Here is a 15170-nt window from a genome sequence, read left to right as displayed (position 1 = left end):
GATCAGTGTCTTCCCTGTCCCTGCGTTTCCACAGGTCGTCTCTGGTCAGTGTGTTCCCTGTCCCTCCGTGTCCACAGGCCGTCTCTGGTCAGTGTGTTCCCTGTCCCTGCGTGTCCACAGGCCGTCTCTGGTCAGTGTCTTCCCTGTCCCTGCGTGTCCACAGGTCGTCTCTGGTCAGTGTCTTCCCTGTCCCTGCGTGTCCACAGGCCGTCTCTGGTCAGTGTCTTCCCTGTCCCTGCGTGTCCACAGGCCGTCTCTGGTCAGTGTCCCTGCGTGTCCACAGGCCGTCTCTGGTCAGTGTGTTCCCTGTCCCTGCGTGTCCACAGGCCGTCTCTGGTCAGTGTGTTCCCTGTCCCTGCGTGTCCACAGGCCGTCTCTGGTCAGTGTGTTCCCTGTCCCTGCGTGTCCACAGGCCGTCTCTGGTCAGTGTCTTCCCTGTCCCTGCGTGTCCACAGGCCGTCTCTGGTCAGTGTCTTCCCTGTCCCTGCGTGTCCACAGGCCGTCTCTGGTCAGTGTCCCTGCGTGTCCAGAGGCCGTCTCTGGTCTGTGTGTTCCCTGTCCCTGCGTTTCCACAGGCCGTCTCTGGTCAGTGTGTCCCCTGTCCCTGAGTGTCCACAGGCCGTCTCTGGTCAGTGTGTTCCCTGTCCCTGCGTGTCCACAGGTTGTCTCTGGTCAGTGTCTTCCCTGTCCCTCCGTGTCCACAGGCCGTCTCTGGTCTGTGTGTTCCCTGTCCCTGAGTGTCCACAGGCCGTCTCTGGTCAGTGTCTTCCCTGTCCCTGCGTGTCCACAGGCCGTCTCTGGTCAGTGTGTTCCCTGTCCCTGCGTGTCCACAGGCCGTCTCTGGTCTGTGTGTTCCCTGTCCCTGCGTGTCCACAGGTCGTCTCTGGTCAGTCTGTTCCCTGTCCCTGCGTGTCCACAGGCCGTCTCTGGTCAGTGTGTTCCCTGTCCCTGTGTGTCCACAGGCCGTCTCTGGTCTGTGTCTTCCCTGTCCCTGCGTGTCCACAGGCCGTCTCTGGTCAGTGTCTTCCCTGTCCCTGCGTGTCCACAGGCCGTCTCTGGTCAGTGTGTCCCCTGTCCCTGCATGTCCACAGGCCATCTCTGGTCAGTGTGTCCCCTGTCCCTGCGTGTCCACAGGCCGTCTCTGGTCTGTGTGTTCCCTGTCCCTGCGTGTCCACAGGCCGTCTCTGGTCAGTGTGTTCCCTGTCCCTGCGTGTCCACAGGTCGTCTCTGGTCAGTCTGTTCCCTGTCCCTGCGTGTCCACAGGCCGTCTCTGGTCAGTGTGTCCCCTGTCCCTGCATGTCCACAGGCCATCTCTGGTCAGTGTGTCCCCTGTCCCTGCGTGTCCACAGGCCGTCTCTGGTCTGTGTGTTCCCTGTCCCTGCGTGTCCACAGGCCGTCTCTGGTCAGTGTGTTCCCTGTCCCTGCGTGTCCACAGGTCGTCTCTGGTCAGTCTGTTCCCTGTCCCTGCGTGTCCACAGGCCGTCTCTGGTCAGTGTGTTCCCTGTCCCTGTGTGTCCACAGGCCGTCTCTGGTCTGTGTCTTCTGTCCACGAACTTGAATGTCTGCCTGGTTCTCAATGTCCCTCCATTCTGAAAGCGTTTGGCTGTGTGTGTTCGTGAAAGCCGTCACGTGTCTCTGCTGTTGGGAAACACGGAGGCCCGGTGAGGGGTGGTCCCACACCCTGAGACGTGTGTTCACATGTGCGCGTGATGGACGGGACGTCACTCAGACGGCCTGGAGGAACAGGGGCCGCAGGACCTGTGTCCCAGGCACCCCAGGCTCGCGGAGTCCGACTCAAGAGCCCGTTCTTCGCGAGGTTACTCACCCTGCCGAGTCTGGGGGGAGCAGAGACAGCACGGAGACCCGGAGCTGGCCTCCCGCCCCAGACCCGCAGGCAGCGTTGGGGAAAGCGGGTCCCTCCCCTGAGTCAGCTGAAAGCCGGGAGACGGGGACACGTGTGAGCGGAGATGAACAGCTCTGAGCTGCCGGCACCATCTTCTGCAGTTTCCCGCCCGCACCTGCAGACGCCTCCTGGTCCTGCCCCTGGGCTGTGCAGCATAGAAAGTGCTCCGGCCAAGGGCGGGCTCCTGGGGCCCGGGGCAGCCTGTGGACAGAGCCTCCCACCCGAGAGTCCCCTATCCGGACAGGGTCTTTGGGACCCGCTGAACGAGGGCTGTGGAGCCCCGGTTCTCTGCTGGGAGCTCCTCAGTGGATCAGTGAGAACCGGTCCCTTGAACAAAGGGCAGGACTTCCTTGTCACCGACAGCCTGCTTGGGAGTGGGGGGGTGGGGAGAGTGGGGGGAGGGCCCTTCCAGTCTCTGTCCTCACACGTCCCCCGGGGGAGTGACTTAGAACAGCACCCCCGATCAGAAGTAACACTGAGGGGTTCCTAATACTTGGTGTTGAGTGTTTGTCCAGGGGCCACAGGGGGACCCATTACACATTTCAGATTCTCTTTTCCTCAGCGGGAAAAGGGCATTCCGGTCCGACTTTTTTTTTTTTTGTATTTTTCCAAAGCTGGAAACGGGGAGAGACAGTCAGACAGACTCCCGCATGCGCCCTACCAGGATCCACCCGGCACGCCCACCAGGGGGCGATGCTCTGCCCCTCCAGGACGTCGCTCTGTCGCGACCAGAGCCACTCTAGCACCTGAGGCAGAGGCCAAGGAGCCATCCTCAGCGCCCGGACCATATTTGCTCCAATGGAGCCTTGGCTGCGGGAGGGGAAGAGAGAGACAGAGAGGAAGGAGGGGGGGGGAGGGGTGGAGAAGCAGATGGGCGCCTCTCCTGTGTGCCCTGGCCGGGAATCGAACCCGGGACCCCTGCCCGCCAGGCTGACGCTCTACCACTGAGCCAACCGGCCAGGGCCCTGGTCCGAAGTTTTAAGGGTGGATCGCGTCTGGGTTGTGGCATATTTTGTTAGGTCTGCATAAATGTTTTCAAGTGTGGCTGGCTGTCACGTTTGAAAACTTGGGAATTGCACAGGGAACGCAGCGTGTCCAGATCCTGTGTCACGCTGGCCCTGGGCTGACGGTGCTTTGTGGGGGCAGCCCCCCGAGGCTGAGTTAGGTGGGCGCACCCTCTCTCGACCTCACCCCGTCCCCGTGTGTCTGTGGGGGCAGCCCCCCGAGGCTGTTAGGTGGGCGCACCCTCTCTCGACCTCACCCCGTCCCCGTGTGTCTGTGGGGGCAGCCCCCCGAGGCTGTTAGGTGGGCGCACCCTCTCTCGACCTCACCCCGTCCTCGTGTGTCTGTGGGGGCAGCCCCCCGAGGCTGTTAGGTGGGCGCACCCTCTCTCGACCTCACCCCGTCCCCGTGTGTCTGTGGGGGCAGCCCCCCGAGGCTGTTAGGTGGGCGCACCCTCTCTCGACCTCACCCCGTCCCCGTGTGTCTGTGAGTTAGGTGGGTGCACCCTCTCTCGACCTCACCCGTCCCCGTGTGTCTGTGTGTGGCTCCGATGACTCCACGCAGACCTTCAGGTCGAGCCCCCCTCCCCACGTGGACCTGGGCTCTGTCTGAACTGGGGCTCATTTTACGTGAAAACAGGTCTTGTTGCATTGGGGGGGGCAGGCAGGGGTTGAGGAGGCTCCCCGACTTTTCCTCTCTCTGTCTCCTCGACTGAAACCCTTGCCCTGGGTGCAGATTCACAGTTTGCCTCTGTTTGGATTCGTGCCTCTGCGCTGACCCAGGGGGTGTGGATACACCCTGACGCGGCCCCTGACAGGTGTGGATTGCACCCCAAACAGCTGTTCACAACCACAACCAGCGTTTCCAGGGGTGTTAGACTCATACCTTCATTGCGATAAAAAGCAGTGATTAGCAACACAGTCAAGGCAGAGGAGGTGTTGTGAGCGGCTGATGTTTGTCTAAAAGGAGTTAGAACAGGCGACGTCGGGGTTCGTACCTCATTCACGTCTCTGATTTATGCCAGTCAGGTTGCCAATCATGTCTACATTCTGCGGCGTCATGGGGGTGACTTTCACGTCCTGAATGCCGGGGAGCAGGCGCTGCATGCAGTCCCTGTCTGCTTTCAATAAGCCAGTTTTTGTTTGTGGTTTGTTTTTTATAAATAAATTTTTATTAATTTTAATGGGGTGACATCAATAAATCAGGGTACATATATTCAAAGAAAACACGTCCAGGTTATCTTGTCCTTCAATTATGTTGCATACCCATCACCCAAAGTCAGATTGTCCTCTGTCACTTTCTATCTGGTTTTCTTTGTGCCCCTCCCCCTCCCTCCCTTTCTCCCTTCTCCCCCCCCCCCCCCCCCCCCGTAACCACCACACTCCTGTCCATGTCTCTTAGTCTTGTTTTTATGTCCCACCAATGTATGGAATCATGCAGTTCTTGTTTTTTTCTGATTTACTTATTTCACTCCATATAATGTTATCAAGATCCCACCATTTTGTTGTAAATGATCTGATGTCATCACTTCTTATGGCTGAGTAGTATTCCATAGTGTATATGTGCCACATCTTCTTTATCCAGTCTTCTTTTTTTGTTTTGTTTTTATTTTACAGTGATTAAAGCCTTTAAGCAAACTCTTGGCCAATACAGCAAGAATCCATAAAAGAGTAGTGTCCTTAACATGTTCACCAAGTCCAAGTTGGCACCAACACCATTCCAAATCCCTGCAAATGCAACTCAACCCCAGTTCAGTCCATTAGGAGCTGTCGCAAGGAAAAGTCCACATCCAGGAAAAGTCTGCATGGCACTGGAATTGTTGTCACCATTCTATACTTTGCAGCTCATGTCCAAGTCCCAATGACCGCTGCTTCTAGCTGGTAATGATTCAGGTAGACTGGAAAAGCCATTTGCAGCATGCGTGGATATGGAGCTTCTGTTCTCCTCTGCCTGGAGAGATGAGACCAGGTTGCTTTTCCCTGGAGCTCTGCGACTGTGGCCTGGTAAAGAGAACCTTGGGATACACTAAGCTGGGTGGCAAAGGTAAATTCATAATAGAAGTTGCCAAAAGGGGGAAAGAGAGCTCTAAATTAGGAATAGGTCTGAGCCTGAGATATGAGTGGGGCATTGAGGTAGGAAGAATAAAAGAAACACTATATATTAAACAAAGCAGCAGAAAATAGGACTATCAACACCCACAACAGAGATCTTCGAGGGAAGAATAAAAAACCTGACTATTCAGGCAAAGCATAGTTAAGTGGCCCTTGTGCAAATGAGATCAGTTTACCTGCTTCTTGGAAGAAATACCCTAGGCTCATCCACAGTGTCATAGATGGGGCCGATGGCCCTGGGCACCTTCAGCCTTCAGTGGCAAATCCCAGCATTCTGGGCAAGGTTAGGTCATAGGTGGCTGGAGCAGGGCTGGAAGAGACTGAACCCTCCCTTAGCGGAGCGAGGGGGAAGCCCACCTTCCAGTGTCCCTGTTTCCTTACAGCAAAACATGTAAGCCTGGCAGGCTTTAGCTCAATGACCTTCCTTTCCACTATTGAAGCAGGACCCAGATGGCATCCTATGAGACCCCTTTGGGGCATTGGAGCCTTAAAGGGTGTATCCTAAAAGCTGGTAGTTCCCCTAATCTCTATTGGGCTTTTTCTGCCTCTAGGTATCTTAAAAGCCATGCTCAGAAGATCTCGCTGAGGGGTTTGAGGATCCCCATTCGCCTATATAAACCTTTTCCGTATATCTGGAGCTATTTGGAAAAAGACAAAACAGTGTTATTAGCTGGATCAAATAAAAGAAGGTAGAAGTTTGCAGAAGACAAGATTTGGCGTCTCCTGTTCATCAGCCTTCAAAAGAAATTTAAAAATTTTTAAGTAAAAAGCATGATATGGTAGACCCGTAGGAGTTCCAGGATTTGACTCCCCCCTTTTAAATTTTTTTAAATTGACCTTAAAATATTTGCTGGGTACACTTTAATAATACCCTGACTTTAAAGATTGTAAGAAATATCCATAATTTGAAAGGTTTGACAAAATACAGTAAATGCTTTTGTTACATATGCAGGAGCATTGTCAGTTTAACCAGTTTAGGAAATCCAATAATAGAACAATGCATACAGACAATGAGCTATAACATGCTTAGCAGCCTCTCCTGTTCTGACAGAGGTTACTATAAATCTAGAATAGGTATCCACTGTAACGTGGACATAGGACTGTTTGCCAAATGAAGGTATATGAGTAACATCCATTTGCCAAAGTTGTCCTGGTAGGAGTCCTTGAGGGTTTTTTTATTTTATTTTATTTTAGTGAGAGGAAGGGAGGCAGAGAGACAGACTCTCATATGAACCCCGACCGGGATCCACCCGGCCAGCCCTCCTGGGGGTGATGCTCTGCCCATCTGGGGCCGCTGCTTTGTTGCTTGGCAAACTATTTTTAGCACCTGAGATGAGGCCATGGAGCCACCTGGGCCAGCTTGCTGCAGTTGAGCCATGGCTGCGGGAGGGGAAGAGAGAGACAGAGAGGAAGGAGAGGGGGAGGGATGGAGAAGCAGATGGGCGCTTCTCCTGTGAGTCCTGACTGGGAATCGAACCTGGGACTTCCACACACCAGGCTGACGTTCTGCCGCTGAGCCAACCAACCAGGGTCGAGAACAATGTCTCTTCAAGAATGAGATCTGTCTCTCAGCTGCCGAAGTTGGAGGTGACTTGTCGACGTGAGAAGGTGTGTCCAGCAGTCCTTCGGAGCAGCGCTGCGGACGCCTCTGGTCTCCGAGACGGAGAAGGCTCGTCCGACGCCCGTTAGTCTGACAGAACAACGGCAGCCTCACCAAACCTGCTCAACGGGGCCTTCCGGCGCGTAGCACGATCCCGAGCGTTCGCCGAGACTGCCTTCAAGGTCGTCTGTGCGCCTTTAATATTAAAGATGTGTATCCATATTTCATGGTCTACAATCTTAGAAGCAGTTTTGTAATGTCTGTGACAAAAGCCACAGAAGGTCTCGGAAGAGCCAACGCCAGCAACGCTGTAAAAAGCAGTTTGGGTTTTAGGGGTCCAAGGTCGAGCATTTTTGTTGTTGTTGCTTTTTGCTCACCTGACACCAGGGAGAGAGGACCATGGCCGACGTGGACAGAGCCGGGGAGCCACTCACAGACGCCGCGGGACACGTGAGGCTGTTGAACCTGAACCCCCAGACGCGGGCGTCTCTTAGCAGAGGGAATTCCAAAGGGGGCCGGTTTCCTCTTCGATTTAAAACATTCTTCTGTGTTTAGGGACGTTCCTGCGGAGCAGGTGGCATTCGATTTGTCTTAGTCTTGCTTCGGTGGCGTCCTTTGTAATTATTCTAGCCTGGCTGCTGCGGGAGTGGGCCAAGCCCTTGCATGTCCCTTCTCCGGGTGACAGTGCTCAGCGGAGCTGAGAAGCCGGGGCGTGAGTGTGTTAATTGCCTCCATTATTCACGAAGTCAGCGCCCTGCTTAGCAGCGGCCAGGAGCGAGCGGCAGAGTTTTTAAGTAACGGTAACTCCTGAGTGAGCTGTAGTTTTATCTGCAGACCTTGCAGTGTGTGCTTGCCTGTGTGTGTCCGTAAGAGTATTAGAATATGCCTGTTTTTCCCCTTCCGTCGGGGAGCTGGCTCGATACTTCCCACGCTGCGCGGCTGTGGATTGGGAGGCAGGGGGCTGCACAGGGTGTAGCGGAAGATGTGTTTTCTAGTTACCCTGTCCAGCCGGAAGCAGGTCCTGGTGGGTCTGGTTTGAATGCCCTTGCGAATCGGAGGACGTCAGCTCCTGGTGGAAACGGCAGCGATTTTTCAGAGGGCTGTGTCCCGAGACCAGCTTGCCCAGTCAGACAGCTGAGGCCGACCCCCACCGTCCACCTGCAGCCTCACTGCCGACCACACCCGCCTGGGCCACCTGCCGTCTCTCGGGCGTCTTCTCTCTCTTAGTCACAAGGTGCTCGCCAGAAGATTGACCTAGCAGTGGGTCACAGGCGCTGACCCACCAGGGCCGGACTCTGGAACCCCCTGCTGAGCCCCAGTCGGGGGTGGGGTCTGGCAGCCCAGGAGACAGGTGCTGTGGTCCTGGGTGGGACAGGTGCAGACAGACGGGCGACTCAGCCATCTGAGAGTGCAGGACCACACCGGGTCCCGTCTACACCTGGAACAGGGATTCTCCAACTGTGCCGTCTCCTCCTTCCTGCCTCCTGCTCACTCCTCAGAGGAGCCTCCCTGACCTCCCTGGGGACCTTCCCGGGCCATTCCCGCCGAGGAGACAGGTGCTGTGGTCCTGGGTGGGACAGGTGCAGACGGGCGACCCAGCCGCCTGACAGTGCAGGACCACACCGGGTCCCGTCTACACCTGGAACAGGGATTCTCCAACTGTGCCGTCTCCTCCTTCCTGCCTCCTGCTCACTCCTCAGAGGAGCCTCCCTGACCTCCCTGGTGACCTTCCCGGGCCGTTCCCGCCGAGGCTTCGTGGGGACCTCCCCCTTTGCTGTACCCCATTCTCGTTCTTGGGGGCCAGTTCACAATACTTGGTGGTGACCTGAGTCGAGTGTCCCTCCCACCGGTCTGTGAACCCCACGAGGGCAGGGCTCAGCGCTGACCTGATGACCCCACCACTCCTATCCTCCCCCCTTCCAGAACGATCATCCCACACTTCATAGGGGCTCAGAAAATATTTACCGAACACATGAATTTCCAAAAAGACCTGAGAACTTCCTTGAAGTCACGTATACTTTTAACACACGGCTGGTAATGCGCGGCCCCTTGGGGTGCGTTGTTGGGAGGGTACGCTTTTTAAATGGCTATCCGATATGTGGTTTCTTAGAGATCGTTTCAGACGGAGGCTGCACGCTGTGCGATGCTTCTCAGTCGCCCGATGTCCAGCGCAGGGACCCCCACTTCCCGCCCCGAGCTGACTTGCTCATTGTTCTTCAAGCCCAGCAGGAAGCGTGACTTGGGGGCCCCCCCTGCTGTGTGCAGGGTTTCGGGAACCCCGGAGCGGCCAGTGAGGGCGGGTCTGTGGCCGGACCATCAGAGATGTCTCAGCCTAGTGGTCCTCCTCCCGTCCTGGGTGTAAGCGTCCCTGGTGTTGTCTTCGTCCGCCGCAGATTGAGAAAGTGGGTTACGTGTTCTCTACGTGACGGGGCAAAGCCTCGTGCTTTTTTGCGGGTGCTTTTCGATAGTGACCACGATGATGTTGCCCCAGGAACCTCTGCTCCAGTTTGTCTTTCTCTCCCCTGAAGAGTCCAGGTACCTGTCCTCAAGTCTTTTATTTTGCTCCCTACCCAACGGCTATTTTCGCGATGGATTCGGTGTATAACCTGGGACGGCAGCCCAGCGGGCGTCTGGTCCTCAACTCTCTGCTCCTGAGCCGGACACGCCTGGTGTCCCCAGACGTCCACCTGCCGTGTGATCACCCCCTGAACCCTCGTGAACTGCTGTTCACGTTTCCCACACCTTTCAGGACTGATGACCCCTGTGGGGCGTTTGAAAGTTGTTTTATCTTTTCATTGTGCGTGCGTGTGCCACACGTGTGTGCCTCCGTGTGTGTGTGTGTGTATGTGTGTGTACACGCGCACGGGTATGTGAGCTCGTGGTTCCTGGACTAAAGTTTCCTCGCGTTCAGGAGGAGGCGGGCCTGGCGGTCAGGGGCGGTCAGCGACACTTGAATCTAGAATGATCTCAGTTCAGATTTGTGATTGGAAACAGTTGTGGACACCGAGTGTGTCACTGTTGGAGCGGAAGTGAAGGAAGGCGGGCCAGGTCTGGAAGCTTCCGCCCTGGTGAGGAGACGCCCCCACTTCTGCTGGGGTGGCTGGGAAGTTTGGTGGTTATAACGCGTGCCCTCCCCGTTTCTGAGAGCGCCCCGTGATGTCGGCCCTCGGTCTCCCGAGCCCTGACCCCCTGCAGGCACGGCGGGGGGCAGACGCTGCCAGCACCTCCCCCCCCCCTCCCCCAGGCCCCGTGCTCCTGGCTCTGTCCCTCCTGGCGCCACCGTGCGCCTTTCTTCACCGAACGTCACTTTTCGGCTTCTGGAGCCACCATGCTGCCCCGTGAGCGGCTGGCAGTGCCGGGCGTCAGCCCCTGAGAACAGCCTCCAGCACGGACGAGCAGAGCTGCTGTGCGCTACCCCAGCCCCCTGCCCCCCCCATAAGGCAGCACCCGGGTGTCTCCACATGTCCCGTCTGCCTGCTCCCCAGGTGAGACGGCGTCACCCGCGCTTTGGGTCATCAGGCCACGCCCCCTGCCCCGCCCCGTGCCCGGAGGTCTCCTCCTGCACTGGTCAAGTCACCCACACTTTGGCTCATCAGGCCACGCCCCTGCCTTCCCGCTCTGCCCCCCTCCCGCCCCGCCCCGTGCCCGGAGGGTCTCCTCCTGCGCCCGACAAGTCACCTGCTTGCACTTGAACTCATTTCTGCAGCGTTTGCCGGACAGGAACCCAGAGGAGGACACGTGCCCTGTGGAGCCCGGGGTGCTGAGACATGGTCGTGGATCCCGGTTCCTAGGACGGTAGTGGGTAGTGTCAGCTCTACGCCCGGGGTTCCCGGTGCCCGTGGGCGGGGCTGGAGATGCCCGTCCGGGCCCCCAGCCGCGGTGTCCCCTCTGACACGTGCCGGGTCGCCAGTGAGCCAGGCCAGCGTCCCCATAGCAGCGCTGGCTCCGTGGATTGTTTTGAGAACCTAACTTGGGCGTGGTCAGCGTTTCACTTTTGAAATGACTGGGACACGGTTCCAACTGGACGGTCACAGCCGGTGCCGGGTCCCCTCGTTAAGAAACCCGCGCAGTCCTGAGGAAGCGGAGGCTTCTCTCCTCGGCTCAGCAACCCTCCTCCAGCCGAGTCCGCAGCTGCTGTGACTCCGTGTGGGGCCCCTTCCTGCCAGCGCTGGGCCTCCTGGCCTCCCGCGGTCAGCGCGGACCCGGGTTCCAGGTGTGCGGCCAGTCTGCTGGGCCACCAACCCCGCAGGTTAACCGGTGCTAACTGGCCACTGAAAATGACACCGGACATTCATATCATTAGCTCCCCTCATCCAGCTTGTTCAAGCTGAGGCACATTCACGAAGGTCACAGAGAAAACAGTTTTGGTGGCCGGATCCCGACAGCCATCGTTCCCACCGGGAGCCCTTGTGGTCTGTGCCCGGCGGCCGGTGTCGTTGGGAGCTCCCTGCAGCCGCCTCTGAAAGCCGTCACTGTGGGTGACATCGGCGATGCCGTTCCTGTTGTCTGACCACATCCCAGGCGCGGGGACCGGCCGCGGGGAGGGGTACTTCGCGGGGTCTGCTCCTGTGACACTCTTCATTCTACCAAAGTGTCATTGTTTAGAGAGAAGTGAGGAAAGTTAGAATTTCAGGCATATGGTTTAGGTCAGGGGTCCCCAAACTATGGCCCGCGGGCCACATGAGGCCCCTGAGGTCATTTATCCGGCCCCCGCCGCACTTCCAGAAGGGGCATCTGTTTCATTGGTGGTCAGTGAGAGGAGCATAGTTCCCATTGAAGTACTGGTCAGTTTGTTGATTTAAATTTACTTGTTCTTTATTTTAAATATTGTATTTGTTCCCGTTTTGTTTTTTTACTTTAAAATAAGATATGTGCAGTGTGCATAGGGATTTGTTCATAGTTTTGTTTGTTTTTTTTTGTATTTTTCTGAAGCTGGAAATGGGGAGAGACAGTCAGACAGACTCCCGCATGCGCCCGACCGGGATCCACCAGGCACGCCCACCAGGGGGCGATGCTCTGCCCATCCGGGGCGTCGCTCCGCTGCCACCAGAGCCACTCTAGCGCCTGGGGCAGAGGCCAAGGAGCCATCCCCAGCGCCCGGGCCATTCTTGCTCCAGTGGAGCCTCGGCTGCGGGAGAGGAAGAGAGAGACAGAGAGGAAGGAGAGGGGGGGAGAAGCAAATGGGCGCTTCTCCTGTGTGCCCTGGCCGGGAATCGAACCCAGGTCCCCCGCACGCCAGGCCGACGCTCTACCGCTGAGCCAACCGGTCAGGACCCATAGTTTTTTTTATAGTCTGGCCCTCTAATGGTCTGAGGGACAGTGAACTGGCCCCCTGTGTAAAAAGTTTGGGAACCCCTGGTTTAGGTGCTGAGATGGGTATCTGGCCAGTTTTAACAATCATTCGATCATCACGTAACATTTCAGTGTCATCGGACGTTTCTGACCCCAGGAAGCCTCTTCCTGCTGCGTCTCAGTTACGTAAAGTATGTTTTCTTTTTTTTTTTTTTTTTTCATTTTTCTGAAGCTGGAAACAGGGAGAGACAGTCAGACAGACTCCCGCATGCGCCCGACCGGGATCCACCCGGCACGCCCACCAGGGGCGACGCTCTGCCCATCCTGGGCGTCGCCATGTTGCGACCAGAGCCACTCTAGCGCCTGGGGCAGAGGCCACAGAGCCATCCCCAGCGCCCGGGCCATCTTTGCTCCAATGGAGCCTTGGCTGCGGGAGGGGACGAGAGAGACAGAGAGGAAAGCGCGGCGGAGGGGTGGAGAAGCAAATGGGCGCTTCTCCTGTGTGCCCTGGCCGGGAATCGAACCCGGGTCCTCCGCACGCTAGGCCGACGCTCTACCGCTGAGCCAACCGGCCAGGGCAAAGTATGTTTTCTTTAAAGTACCTGTTTCACCCATCTCGTTGGCGTCCAAAAGGGACTCATTTCATGGGAGGGTTTTGAGCGGCATCCAGTTTTTAGGAAAAGAAGAAAATTAGTTTTTTTTGTTTTTTTTTTAAGGTAACTCATGTTGTTTTGTTTTGTTTGAGGTCTGACTCCTTTGTACGTATATTTTACAGATTAAAGGATTTACTTGAAGACAAAGCATCCTGTTCTCAGAGGTCGGAGGAGAGCTGCTCTTGCTTTGGGCAATTAAAGATGATGTTGTCATGGAAACAGTGGATCCTGCTTTCACTCATTGGCTGCCTAGGAGGTAAAAATACACTGGGGTTTCTAAGTTGAGGTCAGAGCTACACTTGAGTTAGATAGTCAGGGATTTTTAAAGGTTGAAGTCACATTCTTGCAGTAGCAAAGGAAAATATATATATATATATTTCCCCCCCAGATATATATATATATTTTCCCCCCCAGAGAGAAAATTCGAATTCTCTCTTCTGACCATTTTCTCATTTCAGCCCCTGATTTCGGCACCCCATTTAATTCCCATCATAAATACAATGACATTTTCTCTCACAAATCTCCCCTGGCGTACGACAGTTCGTCAGAGTCTCGGGATGCCGTTTCATGACCCTTTATTTCCAAAAGGAGCTAAAAAGGGTCATCTCTCTCGTGTAAAAAGGGAGAATGTGTGTTTTCAAGAAGGCGCTATTTTCTTCTCTGACTTTGGAAAACAACATCGTTTTCCTGTTAGCAAATAACTTATTAGAGGGCGCAGAAATAAACACGGGCTTTTCTTATTTGTGCATTCGAAAGTTTTGAAGTTGAGAACAAAACGGAAAAAAAAAAAGAAAGAGGAATCGTTTTCCGAATGTGGGCCGTAGGAGGCAGCTGGGATACCTCGCCTGGCGCCTCTCTTTCTGCTCGTCTTGTTTTGTGGGTGGAGGAGCGGATGCGCAGGAGGACTTTTAAAAATGAAGTGGGATGCAGACAACGCCTTGGTTTGGGGTTTATTGTATTGGTTTTCTTTCTTTGATTGTAAGAATGAGTCCAGGGCCCCCGAAACGCCGCGAGAATGGTAAATCGAGCGCCCGCCGGGGCGCCCTGTGGGTTGGACTGCGGTTCTGTTGGGCGGAGCTTGTTCTGTTGGTGTCCACGTGGGGGGGCGTGTTTTCCGCTGACTGATTGGCTGAGCCGTTTGGAAGGAAGTTACAGAAGTCCTCTCTCTCTCTCTCTCTCTCTCTCTCTCTCTCTCTCTCTCTCTCCTCCCCCCCCCCCGGGAAACGTCAGCACCTGACTCCCGAGGAGGCCCGTTTTCTACCTGAACCCCGTTTCTTCACAAAAAGGGCGCTGACCAGACCCTGCCGGCCCCGTCCCTCTCGGAGGGAAACACCTTTCCGGGAGACGTGCCCGCACATCGGGGGGGACTTCTGAGCCCTGATCTCACACTTGAAACGTTCTTCAAGCCTTTAGATGGAACAAAAACCTCTGACTTTTAAATGAGAGGGTTGTGGGTTTTAATTCCCCTAGTGACACCTCAGGGTTGTTTCTAAAGTGTTTTCTTTGACGGTGACTCATCCGGCCCTGAGGGAAGCAGGGGTCATTATTTACAGATTTCTGCCTATTTAAATGGTCTTTGTGGAAAAACCAATTCAGCTATCCCCCCCCCCCCAAAAAAAAAAAAAAAAAAGATTGTATTCCTCTTGGATAATTTTCTTCATTTTCAAAGTCTCAAATCTGAGTGTTTGTAGGAGGAGGAAGGTGAAGGGAGGAACAGGCTGGTGATAGTATTTCACAGCCTCCACTTCCATAGAGGCAACCTTCAGATTTCCCAGTGAATTTGAAATGTGGGGGGTGGACTCGGAAAGCAGAGATGTCCCACAGACAAAGGCCAGGGCTTCAGAGGCTTAGCATTCTACTCAGTGCGCACATTGAATTCGTCACTGGCAGCATGTTGGTGACATCTTGAACAGATTTGTGAAGGAATTGAGGGAAGGAGAAGTATCCGTTTTACTAAACTATCAAGACTTTATTTAAAAACACGGAGAAGCCAACCCGATTCTCGCAATAGGTTGGTAAAAAGAGAAGGTAAAAGACGGTGTGCTTCCTCCCACGACATCAGGGTGGTGGACGCTTCCTCTAGCCGGCACTGGTCCTCGGACCGGCGGTTGAAAAACCCTGCTGTTAGGTTGGTCAGGGAGAGTGGGATTAATTGATGCGTGATAAATTATGGATAGGGCATTACTTGGAGAATCGGTCATTTGTGTAATTACAAGATGGAGAAGCTTCTGCCTCTTACCAATTTTCTGGAGTATTGATTAGACACAGCCCTTATATCCTGAATGCTGGTGCCCCGGTTGGATCTGTAGAAATTATAGATTAAAAAGCTGGCTTGTTGAGTCAATATTGGGTCACTTTTTTTACGTATTAAAGTTAAACATTTCTTCGTGATACGGGGATGATCTCATTCATCGTAAGCAGCAGGTGAAAATACATTGTGCAACATTCACTGGTTTGCAGACTGGCCTTGAGCCAAAGACATAAACTCGTGAACATGACCCTTTGCTGACTGATTCGTGTTTTCTGTCTTCTCAGAGTTAAGCTTGTTACCCTTACTCAGTGCGTTTCTCCTCCGTTTTCTTCTGTGGTTTGGCTTCTGCATGTTTCTC

The 15170-nt window shown here is 54.9% G+C and overlaps 1 protein-coding gene across 2 annotated transcripts in view; it reads left to right on the top strand.

Annotated features, from left to right (window-relative positions):
* The window catches only part of LOC136382297 (contactin-3-like), a 210160-nt gene that overhangs the window by 36434 nt on the left and 158556 nt on the right, over positions 1-15170 (top strand). For both annotated transcript variants that reach the window (XM_066351405.1, XM_066351404.1), the window contains exon 2: positions 12684-12817. In XM_066351405.1, the coding sequence (XP_066207502.1) occupies positions 12763-12817 (55 nt within the window). In that variant the 5' untranslated portion in view covers positions 12684-12762. The remainder of the gene's footprint in view (positions 1-12683; positions 12818-15170) is intronic.

The sequence above is a fragment of the Saccopteryx leptura genome, chromosome 10 (genome assembly GCF_036850995.1).
Source record: "Saccopteryx leptura isolate mSacLep1 chromosome 10, mSacLep1_pri_phased_curated, whole genome shotgun sequence".
Classification (NCBI taxonomy): Eukaryota; Metazoa; Chordata; class Mammalia; order Chiroptera; family Emballonuridae; genus Saccopteryx; species Saccopteryx leptura.
Note: the sequence above shows the minus strand (reverse complement) of the source record. Positions and strands in the feature narration are given on the sequence as shown.